General features: G+C 42.0%; 1 protein-coding gene and 1 pseudogene across 1 annotated transcript in view; both read left to right on the top strand.

Moving 5' to 3' along the window:
• Positions 1–13445, top strand: part of GRM1 (glutamate metabotropic receptor 1) — a 371895-nt gene extending 358450 nt beyond the window's left edge. The window contains exon 8 of the mRNA XM_046670628.1: positions 12503–13445. Coding sequence (XP_046526584.1) covers positions 12503–13445 — 943 coding nt within the window. The remainder of the gene's footprint in view (positions 1–12502) is intronic.
• Positions 13446–16308: 2863 nt separating this feature from the next.
• LOC124243812 (elongation factor 1-alpha 1-like) overlaps positions 16309–23026 on the top strand; it is a 40570-nt pseudogene continuing 33852 nt past the window's right edge.

The raw sequence follows: 23026 nt of genomic DNA, 5'->3' as shown, positions 1-23026 counted from the left end.
TTTAAAATAAATAAATGGCAAGTATAATTAAAACAAGATTCACATATATATATTATTACTAAAGCTGGGTAATAGGGATTTGGGAATTCATTTTAGCATTTACTTTATGTTTATATATTTTTGACAATTTTCATAATATAAAGTCAATTTCAAAGATGTCCGAAAAACAGACAGAATTGGAAAGAATAATATGAATTCTCACATACTAGTGTAAATTGTGCAAAGCACTTTGCAGAGCAATTTGACAATACATAAGAAAGACGAATGCGTATTCACACAATCCACCAATTGTACTTCTAGGTCCATACCAGAGAAAAACTCTCCCATATGTATGCAAGGAGACACAATCAAGAATGTTTATTGCAGTACTGCTTAAAATAGCAAAATGTAGGAAACAATCTAAATGGCCATCAGTAGGAGAATTGATTATATTTTTGTAGTTTGGTATTTATTCAACTTAGTTTAAGTAAACTAGAGTTATATCTGTTAACATAGTACTTTGAAAAAGGCCAAATTCCTGAATTGAAATACAGTACGATGCTATGTACATAAAATCTAATAACATGCTAAACTCTACCATATATTATTTATTAACACATATGAATATGCATGTTGTAAAAGTATTAAAATATGCCAAGTGATCCTACACATCAAATTTTCTCTTGAAAAGAAGAGGATTAGTATTAAGAATATTATGCAGGGGGCTTCAAATTTAAACATAATGTTTTCAAAAGAAAGAGTACTTTAATAAGGCAAAATGTTAGTATTTGACAAAGCTATGATGCCAATTAAACTGAATTTTATGAAATCATTCTCTATAGTCTCTTATTAGCTTAGAAATCTTTAGAATTCAGAATTTTAAAATAGAGCAATATTTTACATTTATATGGAAAAATTGCATTGTGTGTTTATATAAAGAGCCTTACTGTACTATGTTAGCTGTGCATGTGCTAAAAGGAAGAGTGGAAGGAATTACCGTTTACAGAGGGCCTACATGTACCGTCAGAGCTCCATTCTCTAATCTGAGGAACCAACGTCAAGAAATAAATATTTAAATTCAAATAATAGAAAAAACTGCATTTGGCTTTGGAAAGCAATCAGGGGCGCAAATTATCCTATTTATCTGTAGCAACGACAAAAAAAGATAGACCATACTCTGCTAAAGTGGTCTTGAGTGGTGCTGTCAATCTTTATGATTACTTTGAACAGCTGCCATATTATTTCCATGGTGAACTGCCCACCTGGAATTGTATTGACCATTTCATCTTTGCTAAAAGTAGGCTTACCTCCAAACCTATCACAGACATGCAACTTCAGGCACAGCAGCTAATCTGACTCTGTACTCAGCTTTTACCTGCTCTTGACATATCCATTCAATGTCACTAACTTTGCCCGCAAAAAAAAAAAAAAAATCCAGAGAGAAAGCAGTTTATTTTCTACCAGAAGTTGTTGAAATTCTTGAATAAGGAGAGTAGCTAAACTCCATGAGTAAAATAAAGTGAAGTTTGAGATATTATGAACTATCTAATCTAAATACTCACTGAGATTTAAAATATTTGTGTCTTGTCTCTGCCTCTCTTCCTCCATCCTTCAGAGGAAGGGCACTTGTGGATGCCTTAAGCTGGGATAGCATTTTGCTGGTTGGAAGCATTTTGACATGTACTAGTTCAATAATCCTTCTTTATGGATGAAAAAACCGAGTCTGAAAGAGGCAAATGCAGAGTTGGAGAGAGCCCGGTCTCCCGAGTCCTTGTCCAGGGATCTTATCGCTCCTCTATAATGAGTAGAACTTGTCTGTAACAACTTCTCAAGTTCGTGTAAAGAATAATTCCCAGCATAGAAACTGATGGGTGACCTGCTGTAAAGAAGATAAGACATTAATATAAAGTCATATGGAACCAAGTACACCCAAAGAGAGAATCTCTTGTTTAAAGGAAAATTATTTGGTGAATGGCAATAGATGGGAGAAGCTATGGACAATCCATGAGTTTATAACAAGCAGTGACTCTTTACAAAAAGAAGGGAAGAAGGAAGGAAGGAAGAAAGAAAGGAAGGAAGGAAGGAAGGAAAGAAACTTTGCGCTTTCAGAAGAAATTAAAGAGGCATCTTTCTAAGGAAACTTCTCAGGTTTCTTTAAATCCACAGTTTCTGCCAAAAGATTCAAGCACAGATTTGGGACTTATATTTGACAAGCCCCCATATGCTCCATTTTCCCTCCAATCTTTTACTCTGGCTTGCCGAAACTGTGGCTGGTTGAAGATGTGGTTTTGCAGTTGCTAAAAATACTCTTAAGTCAAGCTCCTTCTTTCAGTTTTTATTCAGTTGGCCACTCTGGCATCAGACTTTTCAAGGTGTGGTCTGTAACCTTTAATAAACCACTCCTTTCAGAAAAGTAAGGTTTGTATGCATAGGTCATTTACATTTCATTTCAACCCAAAGGGAAAATCAGAGACTAAAGAAATGACATCCTGAAGGAGAAGCTGTCATTTTTTTTCAACTATTTCAATCAATAGTTAATTAAGGTGGCTTCGGGATTGCTGAGAGTGACTCTGTGAAGTTCGACTGTCAACATGGCTGAAACCCCCAAAGGAACCACAACTGTCCACTAACTGCAGGAGTAATTCCAAGTCAGCAACAGAGGCCACGGAGCTCCCTGATCGTTCCAGGCATGTCACACTCTGTGCACCTCAGCTAACGTCAGCATGTCGGGTCTCTAAGCTGTCAATATGTTCCCGTGGTCTTTATCATCATACATGTATTCCAGCAGACAGGACCAGCTATGTCATTTGCATGGCCCAGTGGAAAATGAAAACATGGGGCTCCTGGTTGAAGATGCAGAGGGAAAAAAGTTAAAGGTACTAAAATATAAAGCCTTTTCCTTTCTTTTGCTGTCTCTCTCTTGACCTGTCATGGTATTTTTTTATTTGCCATTTAATGTTGTGCTCCCTTGCTGGAGGTACTCGCCCAGCAAGTGTAGACCTTGCCAGGCGTGGTAGCCCCAACTCGGAGACTCTGAGCACGGGACGCCCTCAGGCTGCCAGGTTCGCCTCCAGCCAGTCACTGGGCAGATACCATGGGGAAACTGAACCAGGCATCTCCCTTCCCACACGCCTGCTGCTCCATCCATGGTAGACGGGTGACCCCCAAGGGTATTGCAACATCTCAGGGCCCCACAAGGTACCTGCATGGAAGATGGGTGAGATTCTCGCTCCTTCAGTATTGCCAGCCAGATGCACAGTGGCCCTGCCGGTTCAAGGAGGAGACAGCCACGACCATTCCCTCCTTCCAGATGCTGTGGGACACATACTCCTGACCCTGACCCTGGTCCAATCTTCCCGCATCCATGACCAGAGGCCGCTGCCAGAGGCAGAGGGTGGCCTTGCTCCTTGGAAAGGCGTGGGTAGTGGAAGCCTGCGTGTGATCAGGTCCCAGGGGCCGGGGAGCACAAAGCAGAACATCCAGATGTCCAGGGAAGTTGGGGAGACAGGACCATATGTTAGCTGAGGCTACAAGCCCCCAGTGCATCCTCTTTTTTCCCACGAACATCACTTACAAAACCCAAATTAAGTGATAAAATGATTAGGAATTTCAAAAGGATGACCATGGAGCACTAAACCCCAAGTGCAGGGCCGTTCTGATGAGGGACCCAGCCTGGTCTGTCTTGGTCACAGGGCTGTGAAGCAGACCTGCCAGGGTCCTGGTCCCCCAGCACCATTGAACAGGTCACATCTGGACATTATCTAAAGGTTGAATTAATTAGAGGATTCAGGGGGATGCCAGCAGTTTAGCAAGGCAAAGCCAAACACTTTGAGTGAATTTTCTGCCTTCTTTCATGAGAAATGAAGTTGTTTTAACATCATTTGACAGGTTAAATGTTCTTTCCTACTGATAACTTCATTTATATATTCAAACCTCATCCTTTTATTCCTGGCCATCTACTTGCTAATGTTTTCATGATCTTTGTGGACGTCTTGAATGTCAAGGATCTATTACTCTGGCAAGTTCAAGAGCAAACATTATCTCTTTGTTTAATTTTCTTAAGTAAACGGATTATTGCAGTAGTAATGAAGTTACACCCAGGCGTTTCAGGTATTTATCTCTGGATGAGGATTCCAAATTGTCCTGGGTAGATCGTGTACTTTCAAATGTTGATTGAATGGCCAAACTTGGTAGAAATACACATATGGATCAATTTTATTTTTTTCTCTCTTACCTTCAACTGTGCCGTGGAAAATCTTTTTTCTCACCTTCTACATTCAGATCAGATTCCTTGCTTTCAGGTATTAAAAAGTTATTCCCGTGTATTCTTGTTTCAAGCTTCAAACTCACGTCTCTCCTTCCCAGTATGTGTCAGGCCTCAGCCTGAAACACTTGGGATGGAAAGAGGCGTGGTCTGTTCCTGCGATTCCTTTGCCTTCCTATTCTGAGTTTCCCCTCCTCTGTCTGCTTTGATGGGAAAAAGAGATAGGAGAGATGGCAAAGGCCTTTGATTTCCCCGGAGCTCTTATGGTCCTCTTCTGATTAACACTGAATAATTGTCACCAGAATCTTAGAGTAGGTGGCCCAATGCTGATTCATAGGGAACACTTGTGAGTTTTTAGGGAGCCCTAGAGGTGACTTCACCACTGCAGGTTTCCCTAATATGGGAGATTTCTCCCAATTCAACCAACGTCATGCATGCCACCTATAGCACCTGCTGATGGTTCACCTTTAGCATCTTGTTCCTGAAATTCTTTTCTGTGACTGGCAGCCCTCCTGTGTGGAACGACAACAAGATGGCTTTATCCACCACCTTCTGAAGTGCCACTTAACTCATGGGAAACCCACTTATCCTCACTCCAACAGATGAAGGAAAGGCCAACTGCCCGCGGCTGCCCCATTAGCCTTGTCAGTTCTAGTCAGTGCTCTTCTCGCCTTAACCAGATCACCCTCTGTGCTAGATAAGGAGACCTCCAACCAGGGAATCCAATGACATTCTCCTCCTGTGGCAGATTCCTCCAGTCTCTTGCCACTCCCCTTCTCTCCACCATTAGACGCATTCCATCTTGTGAAGGCCAAGTGATAAATGTGACTTTCTATGAAGCGATAGCAATTCTTTTATGGTAACCGAATATGGGGGAAATTAGCAATGCAATTAAAAGACACAGTGTAAGACTTAAATCCATGAACGTCCTTTAAGAGGGGTGGGAAGATTCAGAGTACATCAGTGTGAGTGGTGGTGGAGCCCACTGCCACCAGGAAGAAAGGGAGATGTCAAGAGTGGAGGGAAAGAGCCAATTTGGGACAAACACACACACAGCAGAAAAAGCATCTGCCACTTGGAAAGTGATAGTCCCACAAGGGAAAAGAAAGAATGCACTCCACTGTTGTGGCTTTCAGAAATGAGCCTGGCAGTGCAAGGAAGATATAGGATGTGGAGGTGGAGATGACGTGCAGAAAGGCTCAGAAGTCAGACCAGGCCCCGCTCCAGGCCCAGGCACCACCTGAGTGGTGTAATCGCCATATCTGTGCACATGTATAACCACTCACTCACTGGGTGTCTTTTTCTTTTCAATCTTCAGGAAGAGGCAGCCAGAATTCTCGCCCACCAGCCAATGTCCGTCGGCACATGTGCAGCTTTGAAAACCCCCACACTGCAGTGAATGTGTAAGAGAAGCTGCATGGAGAATATAGTGGTTTGCCCCTTGCTTTCTCTCTCCTGGGTTTTTCCACTTTCTAACACGGAAACAGATGTGGTGCATGCCTTCAAGAAGGAGGAACCATTTACGTGCCATGGTTTGCACGACTGCCTTAATTTGATTGTCCATCATTCTTAAAAGGACACTGTCAAGTTGTTAGTCTTTTTGCTTTCTTATGCTTCGATGCAAGATGCAACACCTTTGCCGATTCTGGAGATTCGCTTTTGTTTGTGACTCCCACTCACAGCTCGAAAGTGAATTTTCCCCCTTCACAAATTTGTCAGCTTCTCTTTGGCAAACACAGCTCTTTCTTTTCTTTTCTTTTCTTTTTTTGCCTTTTTTGCTGTTGCACAAGTGTTTGAAATGATCCAGTCTGCATTAAAGGCAAGGCCATAACTTGAACTTAGGGAAGGGTTCCATAATGTCCGTTTGAGGGGGTGGGCACCAGCCCGAGCCTCTGCTGGGTGCTCCCTACACCCCGGGGAGCGCAAAACAAAAGTTTTGTGAGTCCCACAAAAAGTGAGCTTTACAAAAGAGAAAAGTAGTTATTTTCACAGAATTCTGAGTGCTTTTATCAGATTTTCCCCATCTGATAAAAACGGTGCATGTTTGGTCCAATTTTTGACCTTTAGATCTTGACAGTGTCTCTTTAAGTGAACAAAAGAACATAGACCATGTTCGATTCATTGTGCACGGAGTCTGTGGTCATTTTCAGCTGTTCCTTTACAGCCCTTCAAACTCCTGGGAGAGTCAAAGGTACACATTCCTGCAGCAGGAGGGAGCCCACTGATGAGGTGTCTGTGGCTTGAACAGCTCTTCAGATGAGAAGAGCCCAATTTGTTCAAATGTTTGATACTGAACCTGGTCATGGGGGCCAGTGACTGGGGCCACAGCGTCTCTTTGCTTCACTCAGTGGAGTGCACTGGGAAGTCTGTGTCCTGACACTCCCTTAAAGAGCCCAGATAGAAAGCATGTGGTCTCAATCAAATCACGCTGACTCTTAGAAGGAAAAATAGGGCAGCCATGCCAGTATGTTTCAGGTGGAGGTTGGGAGGCCTCTGTACATCTAGATCAGAACCACTCTAGTCTGTAATTCTTCCAAGTCAAAAGGCATTGAGTGTTTCTTGCACCATGGATTGAGTCTGACCAAGGACACGGCAAGGAGACCCTGATTATGACAGCTGCTGGCTGCCTGTCAGAAGGGATTGATGGAAATAGTAGATGTGCTTGTCTTGTCATGACAGCACGACCAGAGAGAGAAGAGAGTCACCTAACATTTCATTCTTAAAGGTGAGTGCCTAAAAGCAAAAGCAAAGAGTGAAAGAGGGTACATCCTTGAGAGGTGACAAGAATAATGCAACAATTAACAAAGCTAACAGGTTGATTGTCAAGAACTTTCTAAATACGATCCATTCAAGCTTTCTTTCTGGAGACTACAAAGGATCAGGAAGAGATTGGTAGCTTAAAAACTGTGCACCATAGCCCAAGACTGGCTATTTTTAGCCTTGGTTGTTCCTGGGGGGAAAAAATGATATGCTCTTTCTGTGACCTTCAGTTCCCACAGCTTTTGTGAACAAGCCCGGCAAAGGGACTAGGGATGGAAATAAAGCTGCCTACTGGACCATTATGGTCTGCCTGGATCTATCCTGCCTCTGAGGCATGATCCCAGCAGAGCAAGGCAACTGCCCTGTGTTTCCAGGGCGAACTGGGGAGGACTCCGGGTAGAGCTGAAGAGCATCAGATGACTTGCTATGGAAATTATAGGTCTGGCAGCATGGAGCATAGAAGGAAAAAAAGGACTGTATATTTAGACTTTGTATTATTGTAAATTTCAACAAGCCAACTGGTTCTCTGAGTAGCTTATGATGAGGTCAGAATCAAACAGAAGAGGGGTAAAATTCACAATGATATTCAAGATTTAGTATCAGCAGAAACGACCAAGTTCTCATGTAATCAAAAAGATTGGTCTTCAATAACACATTCAGAGATTCTCTACCTTACAACTGGTGGCGAGTCAAAAAGGTGAGAAATTTTATGAAGCTTAGATAGGCTGCCAGAGAATATATACTGAATATGCAGATTTTTCCAGGAAAGCTTTCAAGAAGTGGAACTGGAGTCAGTGGGAGTCCTTTGTGTTGAAAACTAACCTGGGGTTGCCTAGAAAAACAGGAGTGGGACTCAAATGGTTTCAAATAGTCCTCATGCCTGACATTCTACATGAATCACTACTCACTGCGTCCTGTACCAGCTCGCTGAAGCAGGCAGATGGGAGAGAGTTGGAAGGCACATCTGTGGCATTCCTTTTGGATTGTCTCCGTTGGGTTGGGGCAGCCCCACTCCTTCCTTGCAAGGTCTTAAATCCCGGCTGTAGCTGTAAGGCCGCAGGAAATGCCAGCAAGCCCATGGCTTTGGTTTGTTTTCTTAACTTGGTGAGCCATTCTCTCCAGGCTGTGACTCAACAGCATTTCCTGTTGCCATTTGCATTTTCAGAGAAAGCAAAGGCTAACCTCCTCAGTTCCAAGGCATGAGTCTTCCCTCCATTCATGAAGGTCTTGCCTTGTCTGTGGGCTCTCTGGATGCCACCCTTATGTCTGTTGTGAGGCTATTAAGCCTAGTGGCAAAGAATTGAATTGGACATAAGGGAGACAGGTGTTGTGTAAGCTTTTCCCCTTAGGCAGCTTGTGCAGGATGCTTCCCTCCTGATCTCAGACACCCACCCACTGTTATTCCCATTTGAGACCTCTCTGGAGCAGACAGCAGTGTACTCTGCAGATGTAACTAGTACTTATTGAAACAAATGAAACAGACAGGACCACTTGGAATGCCAAAAGATATACTAATCTGTTTACACCACCCACTTCCAACTATTCTTTCAAGCGCTGTAAATACTGGGTTTTCTGTTTGGGAGGATTGTGATACTTATTTAATGAAAGAAAAATCAAAGCAAGATGTGGCTGGAACGGCCGCCCCAGGCCTGCTGAGCTCTGCACACTATCAATGTACATCATCCTCTGTGTATCTAGTTCCTCTTGGGCCTAGCAGCGATTTCCTCCAACTTCAATATCAAAAAATATATTCAGCCACCCGAGGTATTTACACCAAATGCTACTGAATTTGATCTTCAAATATGAGATTGTTGTAGGCGTGACGTCTGTCTTTTGAAATTAGAGCAAGAAGCACGGGGTGCATTGTGACAATTATGTGTTGTTTCTAGACCAGGTTGCTTTTCCTAAGGTTAGGAAACCGAGTAAAATTAAATAATAGAAGAAAGAAGTGGTGGCTGGTGGCTGAGACATAAGGTATTCCATTATCCAGGATTAAATAAAAGTCTTCTTTTATAGTAATATTGCATTTTCATAATGCATTTATTCCTTTTTGCTGCCCCATATTTTATGCATTTTTTTCTTCTGACTATTACAGCAATAGGTTCCCAACATTTTCACGCTAAAATAGTTATTAAACCTTCACTGGAATCTATGATAGTAATTGGACTTTTATTAGTGGCCACTGTAACACAAACCAGGCCTCTTAGAATTTAGTTACACTTGTATCAGCACACTTTATCATAACAGCATTTACATGGGTTTAAAAATAGTAGCACATAATCTACAAAGACATGTTGGTTCAGTCTAAAAACAATGCGTAAAGCATGTATAGATTCATGGACCAGTCAAGCTGTCTATGAACCACGGGTTAGAAATAACAATCCAGAAGGACCAAAGTTTATACTCTGCTGCAGTTTCTATGAAATGATGCATTTCTTCCACTATCTCTTGTTTTTAGGAAACAGTTTATTTTGTCCTTGGGAAAAAAACAAGGTTAATCTAATGTTCTTAATATGATAAGTGCCTTGGGGCATTAGAACTGCTTCCTAATTAAACAGTACTTTACAGCGAATCTGGAGCAAGACTCTGAGGGGAGGAAAGCTGATAATTTTGGCAGTCAGGGTGAAAATCTCTTATCACATGAATAAAAACTATATTGTATTAAAACACAGCTAAATTGTGATTATATCTGTCTGTAAGGTCACTAATAATACCTTTAACATATGGAAGTGCATGAATTAAAAAGAGGCCCAGGGGCCGGCCCGGTGGCACAGCAATTAAGTGCACACATTCCACTTCTCCGTGGCCCAGGGTTCACTGGTTCAGATCCCAGGTGCGGACATGGCACCGCTTGGCATGCCACGCTGTGGTAGGCATCCCACATATAAAGTAGAGGAAGATGGGCACAGATGTTAGTTCAGGGCCAGGCTTCCTCAGCAGAAAGAGGAGGAGTGGCAGTGGTTAGTTCAGGGCTAATCTTCCTCAAAAACAAACAAACAAAAACCAAAAAATAAGTAAATAAAAAGAGGCCGATATACAACCCCTGGACAATGAGGAAAGTAACCCAAGTGAGGGAGAGAGTGAGTGAAGTCAGTCCCAGGAAAATGAGGTTGCCGTTTTGCTAGCATATGAAATGTTTTGTTGGGCTGTCTGCGTCTGCTGGTTGACTTTGATGACTAGCTGTCAAGGGACTTGTTTTTTAAACACACACACACACATACAAATAACCAAATAAAGATACAAGACAGCCTTTTAGTTTAATATTTTTTAATGAGCATTGAGGGGCAGGCATTTGGGAAAAAAAGGAAAAAGTATTTCCCTTACACTTGAAAGGACTGCAAATCTTTGAGGTTGAATGATATGGTAAAGCACATTTAAGCAATGCAAGAGGCAAACAGGAGATTTTTACTTTCTGGAAGAGGCATACGGAATGTATAAAGAGAGAAACAGGGTAAGGAGAGTGGGGGATGGAGGAAATTGAGAAAGACGAAAGTGGGAGGTAGGTGTACTTAGAATTTCAAACTCAGAAGGGGATCTATGGATTCTGGTCTTGCTTTGGCTGGCTGGTTGACACCCAGGAATACCACCGTCCCATGCTTCACTTTGATCAACTCAGAAGAGAGTCAGCTACCCTAACAAGATAGTGTGGAAGCTGATAAGTCAGTAATTTATCATTTATAAGCACTTATACATTCTCAGGGAATATATTAAGCATATACTAAGAGAAATATTATTTTTATATAGTAATTTGGAGATGATATTTTTCTTAGACAATTAAAAATACAGCATAGATTATCAGTTCTATGGAGGAACTACTTAATTTCCCAAATGATGAGATTAAAATTTTAGCCGTTATATTTATTTTAGAACCTTTATATCCTGAATTTTCTACAATATATATCAGAATTCTTACAAGAATCTGTACTTATTTGGCTCACTTCAGTTTCAAGATTATAAAATATAAAATAAAACACATTACCCTCATCGTAAATGTAACACTCACATACAATTTCTGAAATATCCATTCTTATATGTGCAAAATTATTAAATTAACCACTATGTTTTAACTATTGATCATTTTCTATATTTTTCTAAATAAAAGACTATGGGACAGTCTATTTCACAAGTTCCCAGGAAAAAAAATGTTCATTTTTCCATATCCCTTTTAATGTCACAAATGTGTTATTATTGTGTTGCTTTCTCGTTGTTTTCATGGATACAGAGGGAAAAAAACTCCTAAAAAAAGAAGAAGAAAATTATTTCCTGATTTAAGTATTAACAGTGTTGTTATTAATAGTCTGCTATGGCAAGGTACCACCATCTGCTAAACATTATGCAGAAAATGAGCCGAGTCCAAAAGTAAGACCAAAGTTGGTACAACACACAGAATAGAATCTGTAGTATACGCACCCAGTACATCTCATTTTCTTTCTTCTTCTTCAGAGAGATCTTCATTCTCTTTGCCTGGTTTTATGAGGGTCCCACGAAGAGGAAAGTTGATAAGGCTGGAGGATTGCTGGGGTGCTGAGATTTTGCTTCATCGAGGCTCAATGAGGAAAAGATCAGGGAGGGTCTTTGTCTCAGCAACTTCAGCTTCGCCCGGGTCTTAATTTTGTCTCATCTGCCTCAAACTATGCCCGGACTAAAGCAGGATATCATCTGTATTTTGTGGGGCGTCCGGTTCATTCTCCTTTCAGACACACCTAGTTAAACATTCCCAGTGTGAAAATCCCACGCCAGCTGGTATGAATCAGGGCCTTTATGTGAATTGTGATCCATTCTATGTGTCAGGAATAATGCTTTGAGATAAAAAGAAAATCTAGAGTTATGAAACATTTAAATGGAGCATGGGTCTGGGATTTTCTGTCATCTGCTTTTTTTTCTCTTCCGTACAGGTGCCATGTGCATGACCATGCAGCTCTGGTAACAGGAAATACCTGCGTATCAGAATGGGCAACTGAGAGGGTGTATTTAGTAACCCACAGGACAATGAAACTAGCTTTATATGTGGGTCTTAATTTGTCCCAGGGGCTAAGAAGAATGGGAGGCAAGAGCTATAGTCATGTTCTGTTGTCCATGTGTAACTAAGATTTTAATTTTAATTTGTTTCCTTCATCAATTTTGGAATCTTTTAAAGCCTTGCAGCAAGCAATAACGTTGTCGTTGCCTTAGTGTGTATGTGTCTGATAACTTTGTGAAATCTTAGACCTAAATGAAAACAGCTACTTCTCCAACAGTCTGGTTTTACTCCTATACAACTTTTCTCAGGGTCAAAGTTTCCCGCCTTGGCTTAGGTGGATGGAATCACGGGCTGCAGCTTCAAAGGGAACCTGTGGTCGCTGCAGCTTTGGGCATTTGATATGTAATAAGGAGAGGTTGGGGGGTGTGGAGGACAGGCATATGGTTGACGGGGGAGTCAAACTGCATTGTGATTTCTGTGTATTTTATCCTGTGTGCATGATATATCTGTAAATAAATCCATCTCTATTTTATTCATAGTTCTAATGGCAAGTCTGTGTCATGGTCTGAACCAGGTGGAAGACAGGTGCCCAAGGGACAGCATATGTGGCACCGCCTCTCTGTGCACGTGAAGACCAGTGAGACGGCCTGCAACCAAACAGCCGTCATCAAGCCCCTCACTAAAAGTTACCAAGGCTCCGGCAAGAGCCTTACCTTTTCAGATACCAGCACCAAGACCCTTTACAACGTGGAGGAGGAGGACGCCCGGCCGATTGGCTTCAGCCCTCCCAGCAGTCCCTCTATGGTGGTGCACCGACGCGTGCCCACCGCGGGCAGCACCCCGCCTTTGCCGCCCCACCTGACCACAGAGGAGACCCCCCTCTTCCTGGCCGACCCAGCCATCCCCAAGGGCTTACCCCCTCCCCTCCAGCAGCCTCCGCCGCCGCCACCGCAGCCGCAGCAGCAACCGCCACCTCAGAAATCCCTGATGGATCAGCTACAGGGAGTGGTCAACAATTTCAGCACCGCGATCCCGGATTTCAACGCGGTGCTCTCAGTCCCCGGGGGTCCAGGGAACGGGATGCGCTCGCTGTACCCGCCCCCTGCGCCCCCGCAGCACCTGCAAATGCTCCCACTGCAGCTGAGCACCTTCGGGGAGGAGCCCGCCTCCCCCACAGCAGAGGATGAGGACGAGGACGACAGCGAGAGGTTTAAGCTCCTCCAGGAGTACTTGTATGAGCGGGAAGGGAACACGGAGGAAGATGAACTGGAAGAGGAAGAGGAGGACCTGCAGGTGGCCAGCAAACCGACCCCAGAGGATTCTCCCGCCCTGACGCCTCCGTCGCCTTTCCGCGACTCGGTGGCCTCTGGGAGCTCGGTGCCCAGCTCCCCCGTGTCCGAGTCGGTGCTCTGCACCCCTCCCAACGTGACCTACGCCTCTGTCATCCTGAGGGACTATAAACAAAGCTCTTCCACCCTGTAGGGAGGAGGCGTCCACGTGGAAAAGCAAGAGAAGCCCGGAGCACCAGCAGCTCCGGAGATGAGCTGAAAGCTGGGAGGATAGGCTGGGGGTGGAGGGCGAGGCAGGAGGGAGGAAGGAGAATGTTGCTGCTGCCTTAAGTACGGCCGGAGGGAAAGATGCTGTACTCTGCAAGCAAGAAGTGATCCAGGGGAAGATTCCGATTCTTGAATTATTCATAGCCTTCTCTGGGAAGAAAGGGAATTCTGACAAAGCACAATCCCATATAGTATGTAACATTTATTGCAAAAATAAATAAATAAAATAAACAAAAGTAATCTCTTTTGGACAGTGTGCATAGATAGACATGCCCACACACACTTGGCCAGTTTGGGAACGGATAGCACATGAGGATGATTCAGGTGAACCCTTAGTTCACCTCATGGTATCCATGGTCTTACTCATGAGCGTGGTGGAGCCAGAGCAGGTGGGTGAAAGGAGGGCAGGGATGGAACCACCCAGAGAACAGATGATGGGACTGCAGCTCATTTCTACCAAGCCCTTCTCTCTACTGGGCCCACAGACTCCTGGTCTTCAGGAGACACGGGAACTGGTCAAAATAGGGGCCTTTCTTCACCCACTGCACCCGATCCAGTGCCAGCCTTGCTGTCACACTTGAAGAAAGGTGCACGGACACCCTGCTGCTCTGTGGTTTCCCTCTACTGAGGAAACAGGAATATGAGAAAAATATCACCAAGAAGTGCTTCATCAGGAGTGCTAAGGGAAGATGGAAGGAGGGCAAGACAATGCATAAGCAGGACGCTTTGAACAAAACCGGTCAGCACAATCAGCTTCCCAAATTTGATACTCGCTTATTGGTGATTTTGGAAAAATGGCCAGAACAAGAGATTGCTTTGAGTGGCAGAGGACCTTTTGTGGATTAACTTGTGTTTGTGCCAAGGGGGCTCTCCTTTGCCCTTCAGTTCAAGAGAACAAACCAAGTGGCAAAATCGTTACCTTCCATTTACTGTAGCAAATAATACTTACCAGTTGAACTTCCAAGATGCAGTATGTGTATTTGGTGCCATTGTTTCTCCTATGTACTACAAACAAATCCATCTTCGAACTTAATGGTGTACGCATAGCAAAAGTATTGGTTTAAATGACAAATAATTGTTTCTTTTTGTCACCGAAGTCCCTTTAGCTAGCGAGTGAATGTGTCCTGTGTCCTTGTATACACGTGGATAATAAAATTTGTGCAATGTAATGTCAATCTAACTGCAACTAGAAGATTGTCTTTCCAATATAGTATAGATATTTTTATGTTTCAATAATGTTTTATATACCATTGCCACCAATATCTCCATGAGCTCTTTGAAGATTTGAGTACTGTGGTCCGCTGCTTTCCATATGCTGCTCGATGGTCCTTCCTTTTCTAAGAGGGAACTTATTTTTCAGATATTTTATGATGTTAATGATGGAAATACATTATTAATGAAGTGGTTTGAAAATTTGTTATATTAAAAGTCCCCAAAAACTGTGGGTAACCATAAAAAGATACATTTTATAAACTTGCATACATCATTATGAAAACATTAGATTGAAATGACAGTATTCAGATTATTTTGCGTTACTTTAATTTTTTTAAAATGATTTTCCAAAGCTACTTAAGCTCCATGTGCTTAAAGCATATACTAACCTCTAAGTTTGGTCATAATTTCTCAAATTATTTATTCATCACCTTTTGCTTTCTTTTAATTTCTATTTCCATATACGTTTATTTCTATATTTTCACTGTCATAACTTTTCCTTATATTTTTATTTGCTGTGTGTCATATCCATGTCTATGTAATATAGTTGTTTCATTTTTGCTCTCTCTTTTTACGCCCAATAAAAGAGATTTTTCTTGCTGTTTTGATTTCTTCTGTTATTGGTGGAATGAATCTTACCCCCTTAAATATCTTGTTTATCTCTTATGTTACAGTCATATCTTAATATGCCTCCTTCATGTTGAAATGTTGATTTCTCGGCTAAAAACCACCTTAGAATCTTTAAATACCTGGTATATCATTTATTCAGATTTTGACATCAACTCCAATTTTTGAGACTCATGTTTTTTATGTCTCCCATATTCTACTGTCAAGTTTAGTCAGTTCCATATCAAGAATGGACTGCCTTTCCTTTACAAAATTATTTTATAACACCTTTGGTAGAAAGACCTCATGACTGAAACATGGATTTCACTTCCATATTTTCATTGTGATAAAGTAGAATGAGGAAAATGAATGGTTCCAATGCTTAATACATGGTCTACCAATCGGCAAACTAGCAAGGCAAAGCATATACCTGTTATTAGTGGATCATGTTTTTATCTTAATGCCACAAACATGTCCTTGCTATCACAGGACTTGTGCATTCAGACTTTTTTAAAGTAAGAATAGGTGAGGAAAACTGCTTCTACTATTCAAATAATATAAGATGTGAGTTTGTTTTGAGGTTTTCATCTGAAACATTTGGCAAACACATTCAACGTTGATCACGTTATTACTCTGAATGCCTACTCTTATCATGATTCAAAGTTTTCCTGAATATAATAGAGTATTAGCTCTTATATCAAAATTGGAAATGTACACTTATGTACCCTCTACCAGAAGGGCAGAAACTCTTCACCTTAACGTATGTGCTTATCCAAGTTGTTTAGCTTCTTGTAAAAGTGTTTTCCTTTGACTCATTACTGCCTTTTGTCAAATAATCTTGATAGTGCTGTATAATAAATATTTTCTATTTATTAAATGTGTACGTCCCTTCTTTGCACTTTGTAAGAGTTACAAAAATAGAAATAGATTGGTATAAGAAATGATGGCAATGGTTTGATTTTGCTCAGAACATGTCGTCGGTGAAAGCTGGAGAGCACCACACAGAATCTACAGACCAGGTAGGTGACAAGGTAGAGAACAGTTTGATTATGAGGAAGGTAGTAACTCAAGCTTGAACAGCTTGAAATGAAATATAAAGTTTACATTTTCAATGCCATGGCAGACATTGTCATTCACCTTTTTGATAGAATGTGTGAGGCTTGACAAATTCCTGCATGTCCAGCAGAGCTCTAGACAGAAGCATCTGGAAGCCCCCATCTTCCTTTCTTTGTTCCCTACAAGGCTTTTCTGTCCTTGGCTCACACTGCAGGGGAACTGGTTTCTTACCGTGCTGATATCCTCCTGCTCACCCCAAGTTCTACTCCCCTGCACTTCAATGATCCTCAAAACAAGGCAGCCTCTTTCAGTCACGTCTTCTGGCATCAGATGTCTGCAAAGTAAGGCATCCACCAAGGGTCATTCAAAGAGAGAACATGGTGGTACAAGGGCCACATCCACGAACCCCATGTTCTTAGATGGTAGGAGCAAGCTCCATAAAGGAAGACTGATGTTGAAGAAATTACCAGAATCAGGGCTGACACAGTGTTTCTTCCTTGTGCTCAGAAAATGGAATGAGAAATCATGAAATGGGAGCTTGGTGTCTCAGGAGGAAAAGTCATAAGAGAAAGAATGAGAAACTATAAAGCAATAATAAAAAAAGAAAAGGATAATGTTTCAGGTGTGTGGTCCAAAGATGCACCTATATATTATGGTAAGTCATAAGGGCCTCCACTTAGAAAGTCCAGAAGCTTCACCATAAGGAAGACATTTGGAGAGGTTGAGCTTGGGATCCAGATACCACAAATGATGTATAAATAACTTCCCCAATTATTTCTACAGAGATTAATCTTGAGGGAATCAAAGAGAGGGGAAGCAACATTTTTATTAACCTACTCTGTGCCAGACATTTTGCTAGGTTCTTTGCATTCATTCTCATTTAATTTTCCCAGTACTACTGCCATATGGATTTTTTTCCTTTTTTTTTGGTGAGAGAGATTGGCCCTGACCTAACATCTGTTGCCAATCCTCGTCTTTTTGCTTGAGGAAGATTGTCACCAAGTTAACATCTGTGCCAATCTTCCTCTATTTTGTACATGGGATGCCACGACTACGTGGCTTGATGAACAGTGTGTAGGTCCACAGCTGGGATCCGAACCCGTGAACCCAAGGCCACCAAAATGGAGCGTGCAAACTTAAGCATCACGCCACCAGTAGGCCCCCATATGGATATTTTAAGGAACTGAAATAACTTACCCAAAATGTCTCTCAGCTCATAAATGGTCCAGCAGAGATTCGACCTCCACCCTAAGCCAGTACAAAGCCTGGGAATTCATGTTCCAGAGCCCAGGAGAGTGTGTGGGAGTTGGTATCTGTTATGACTACTCCTCCTTTTGTATTTTCATAGCATGCTATTCGTATCCCCTACTGCATTACACTTTACATGTCTCTTTCCCTCAACAGATTGTAAGTTCCTTTTTGCTTGAGATCCATTTTTCTTTCTAATTTCCGAGCCTTCAGGGTAGAAATGCTCAATAAATGTTTGTTGAGAAAGTAAATGATTATTGTTAACACTGTATAGTTTTCCCAGTTCAATTCTCTGAAGATTTATTCCCAGATCCCTATGGGGTCCAGAGTTCTGCATTTCTACCTACTGATCTTGACTCTGCCAACTGGAACAACACATGTTTTCATTGTGAAAAACAAGCTCTCCTTTTGGCGTCAGAAAGAACTGTCCCACTGGGCAGCAGGTCTGCCTTTCCTGCAGAAAGGGCGGGAATACTCAGTGTCGGTTGAGCGCGGCCGAGGTCCCGCAAGGCAGTGCTCGATGAGGGAAACAGCGCCCTCTGCAGGAGAACGGCGGGTAAGACCTAGACTGCGGAAACGGGACAGTTTAAGTGAGGGCAGAGTCATCCAATGGGAAAGCATGGACAGGGGGTTCCTTCCTTGCAGAAGTACATATCTTTAGACAAAGCAGAAGCCAAAACCAGTCACCAAGGCTTGGGAACATGAAGGAAACGGAGAGCCTAGTTAGGGAGTTGAAGCAATGACACTGTTAAACGGGAAACTGGCTTGATTTCCTCAGGACAGCTTGGGAAGCAAGGCTTATAAATTAATAAACAAGAGAAATGAAACTTAAGAATGAGGATAACAAAACTTAAAAGGAAAATGATCATAAAATCATAGAGTTGGAAGTAAATTTAGAAGTCACTTAAGCTCTCACTCCATTTAGGATTCTATTCCCGTGTGTCCTGTTCCTCTACCTGTGTCAGGTGGGGCCAGGTGAGAAGCCACCACCAACTGCGTAGGACATGGAGAAGGGCTGGGGGTACAATTCCTATTGCCTGCAGTTGTGCAAAGAGAGAGGCGCTAGCCCCGGATACTGGGAAAGAAAGTCCAAAACTACATGGTTAATCCACGAAGCTGGCCAGAGAATAGAACTAAGGCAAAAATCCAGAATGAAGGTATCTGAGGAACCAGGAAAATAACAGGTAGGACCAGCAAGGCATGCAACAGGATGGTCGATGGTTGGAATTCCACAGGCAAAATGCTGCGGCTGAACTGAGCTTTTGGTAAGACCCACAGACGCTCACACGTGTGGCCTGTTTTATTTTAAGGAATGGGATGGATTTAGGTGATTTTGGCCCTCTGCGTGTGTATTTCCAGGGACTAAGATCTTGTATTTGATAAGGGAAAGCTTTAATTGTTAGAAAAGTCTTCATTTACCAGAACTAAAATTTGCCTTTCTCTAACTTTTGCTCTATCAGAGTTCTGCCCTTAGGAAAAAGTTCAAACAAATTTGGTCCACTGTGCTCACGACTTCCCCTCAACAACTTGAATAGCGATTAGACCATTCGTTGGTGGTTTATTCTTCAAGACAGCTCCACTTCCTTTAACTGTTATCTTTGTTATTAGATTCCTAAAATCCTAATCAGGCCATGGTCAAAATTCCAATTTTTTAATATCCTTTAAAACATATTGCATCCAGAAGTAGACATAAGACCACACAAATACTTTGACTTTCTTTAACCATTATTCTAGCGTTGCTGCCTAAGATTGTGTTAATTTTGTTAGCAGTCTTGCCACATGTTGAGCTCATGCTTAGCTCAGAGCCAGCTATAACCCTTAAGCCATTTGCATATGGACTGCAGGAAATGGATATGAATGTGAATATTTTATTAGGTTGGGTTTTCCCAGAAAGATTCTTAGAGGAGAATGTGAATTCAAATTGTGTATTGGGGAAGAGATCCTCGGAAGCACCTATAAGAAAGTAGGGAAATGAGGCAGCGAAACATAAGCAGCCAATATGGGTGCTTACCATGCAGGTGATCACTGTGGAACTCAGTCCTGCTGGAGACTCTGGGAGACAGTGGAGAACGTGCGTCATGATTGTCCCCACTTCCCAACGGGCAAGGGAGTTGGGAGCATTTAATCACCAATTCCTGTCTCAGTTGAGGGCTGCTGGGGAGGGAGGTGCATGTTAATTCCAGTTACTTCCAGTGTGTCTCATATCTCCAGTGAGGCTCCGATCTCTAGAGAAAGCCCTTAGGCAGATGCCAGCAGTTGGAAACCCAAGAGCTGGCCTGTATGAGGAAGGTGAGTGTTGAGAGAGGGCAGGGCACCAATAGTATCTGCTATGGTGTGTGCTATGGAGCTAGAGAGAGATAGGGGGATAGATAGATAATAACATACATACACACAGATACAGACACCAGTGCAGATAAAGATACGAAGACAAAGAGCTGTAGAAGGCAAGGCACAGGTGTATTGGAGGGCTTGAAGTGAGAACGGTTCTTCTAGAATCAACCAAGAGACCACTGTCTCTTTATAGCAAGAGAAATCACAAAAGAAAAAGTGCAACCAACTGTCCTTTAAATAAATTTGTTATTAGCCTCTAGATTCTTTCTTTGCAATGATTTCTTAAATGGTGTCATTTTCTTTTAAAGATTGGCACCTGAGCTAACACCTGTTGCCAATCTTTTATTTTTATTTTTATTTTTCTTCTTCTCCCCAAAGCCCTCCTAGTACATAGTTGTATATTCTAGTGTGAGCACCTCTGGTTGTGCTATGTGGGACGCCACTTCAGAATGGCTTGATGAGCGGTGCCATGTCCGCACCCAGGATCTGAACCAGTAAAACCCTGGGCCACTGGAGCCGAGCATGCGAACTTAACCACTTGGCCACGGAGCTGACCCCTGTGTCTCTTTTACATAAAAAAATAATAAAATGCATGGTAGAAATTTAGAGAATTAAAGAAGAAAATCTATAGTCCCATCCTCCAAATATTAACATTACAGATTTTTTTTTATAATTTTTTTTTTTGAGGAAGATTAGCCCTGAGCTAACATTTGTCTCCAATCCTCCTCTTTTTGCTGAGGAAGACTGGCCCTGAGCTAACATCTGTGCCCATCTTCCTCTACTTTATATGTGGGATGCCTACCACAGCATGGCTTGCCAAGTGGTGCCATGTCTGCACCCGGGATCCAAACCCACGAACCCCGGGCCGCTGAAGTGGAACCTGCGCTCTTAACCGCTGAGCCACCGGGCTGGCCCCCAAGAGATATTTTGATTTGTCCTTCTAATGATTCTCATGCAAGTAAGTTTGGTTTTAACAGAATTAGGATCATCTTTCATTTATAATTTTTTTTCCTGCTGTTGTCATTTAGCATTATGACCTAAGCAAGGATTTCTACTTGATTAGAGCTGAGCAATCACCTGCTGATGGAGTTAGGCAAAGTTTCCTATCCCCATGGAATCTGAATCCAGGCACCCTTTTGGGGAATAATTTATGCCTGGTTCTCAAATGAGGTTCAATTATATAGGCGCAGAGCTGATAGATGGGAGGGTCCAGTGGCAGCCAGGTGATGGGGAGGGGAAATAGGTGACTTGAAAGGGAAAACAAATGAAGTCATGAGAAAAGAGAATGAAACCTGGGTAAGAATCAGGCGTTGGGTGGAGAGGGCCAGTGTGGCTCAATGGCAAGAATGGATCTCTAGGGACTTAACAAGTCTTCCGGTCCTCACCCTCTACCCTCCTAGATAAAATTTAGAATAAGCCACAAGAAAGGGCAGGGATCGCCTTGTAGGCCAACAAGAAAGATAAGCCCTGTAGATCATGAGGGTCAGAATGCCTGTTTGGGACAGCTAAACAGAAGGCCGGCCTATAGCAGTGTGCTGAAATGGTACAGGGGACGTCAATAGCAGAGATCAGAGCAGGTGGTACTGAGCTCTTAGCAACAGCAAGGGAGAGGGCCTCAAAGGATGTTAGCGGTCAAGCGTGGGTCAGTGCCACCACATGGGCAGTCCCAGCCAGGAGCAGAACTGGAAAGACAGCTGTGGAGAGACGTAGGGATCCTCCGTAGGAACGAGTGAAGGAACTGCAGGCAACAACCACAGGCAAAGCATCAGGCGACATGGAGGACGGCAGAGGTGCAGGCTGCGTGCAAATTATGTGAACGGCAGCGCTCTCCCTTCAGACTGCACAGAATTGGGAAATGCTAGAGTATTTGCCTTCTGGCGTGTTGGGCTTAGGGTAAATCACTAAAGTGAGTTAATTAGTATTCACAAGCTAAAAGTATTAAAAGCACTTCTTACTAACATTAACAGAAATACTCATGAAGTTCATTATATGGAAATCTTGTAATTTATTGAACAATTCCCCTATTGTTAGACACTTAGATTATTTATAATTTTTGAATCTTATAATAGTGTGAGAAATTATTTCACACCAAAGGCTCGTGCTACATATATTTCTTTAGGTTGGTTTCTAAGATTATGTTATCAGTTATTTAATAATAATTGTTATTTATCCCCTGACAAACAATATATATTTTACATTATATTTCACTCTGTAACATCCTTTAAGATAGGACTTTTACTTGCAGTAAAAAATATTTAGAGTAATTATATTCTATGTTCTGCAATTTAATAAATAGTATGCCATTCTAAAGTAACAGGTTTACTGGGAATTTCTAAAAGGGTCACTCGTTTTTTTTTTAAGTAGGTAATTATTATTTCCAAAATTTTTACTAAAAGAATTTAGAATGAAAAAAAAGTTAGAGAGGGAATGACCTTTCTCCTCAAAAATGTGAAAAATTTCATGAGTAGATACAAAGAGAGTTAGCAAAATTCCTAATGATTGCCACCTACAATTATAAGATTAAGATCAAAATTGTTCAAATGTCACTAAAACTTCAACATATTAGCTACCTTCTTTAAATAAATTCGGCTCAACAGACTCAATGTATCTAAATGTTTCTTTCAATGAAGTGGCACCTCTGGTTTAGGGGGAAGATGGCGACATATTTGAAAGAAACCTACACTGGAAATTTTTAGCTGTACCCAAAATCAGCTATTTGGTTGTGAGTAAGTCACTTAATTTCTTTAAGCCTCAGCATTTTTAATGTCTAAAATAACGAATTTAAATTATACAAAATAATAGTAAATGTATTAAAGACTTATTATGTGCCCCTACACCCCAGCATTGTATCCTTGATATTGTTTAATTTATACAGCTGTGTGAAGGAGTTGTGAAGTCTGTATTAATCGGGGTATACTAGATTGTGCTACAGTATCAAGAAAAGGCAGGAGGGAGGGAGGAATAGGAGGAGGTAGAGAGAAAGGGAAGAAGAAGGGGAGAATGGGGGGCAAGAGGGAAATCTCAGTGTCTTCATAAAGCAACATTTATTTCACG

This window comes from Equus quagga, chromosome 8 (genome assembly GCF_021613505.1).
Source record: "Equus quagga isolate Etosha38 chromosome 8, UCLA_HA_Equagga_1.0, whole genome shotgun sequence".
Taxonomy (NCBI): Eukaryota; Metazoa; Chordata; class Mammalia; order Perissodactyla; family Equidae; genus Equus; species Equus quagga.
Note: the sequence above shows the minus strand (reverse complement) of the source record. Positions and strands in the feature narration are given on the sequence as shown.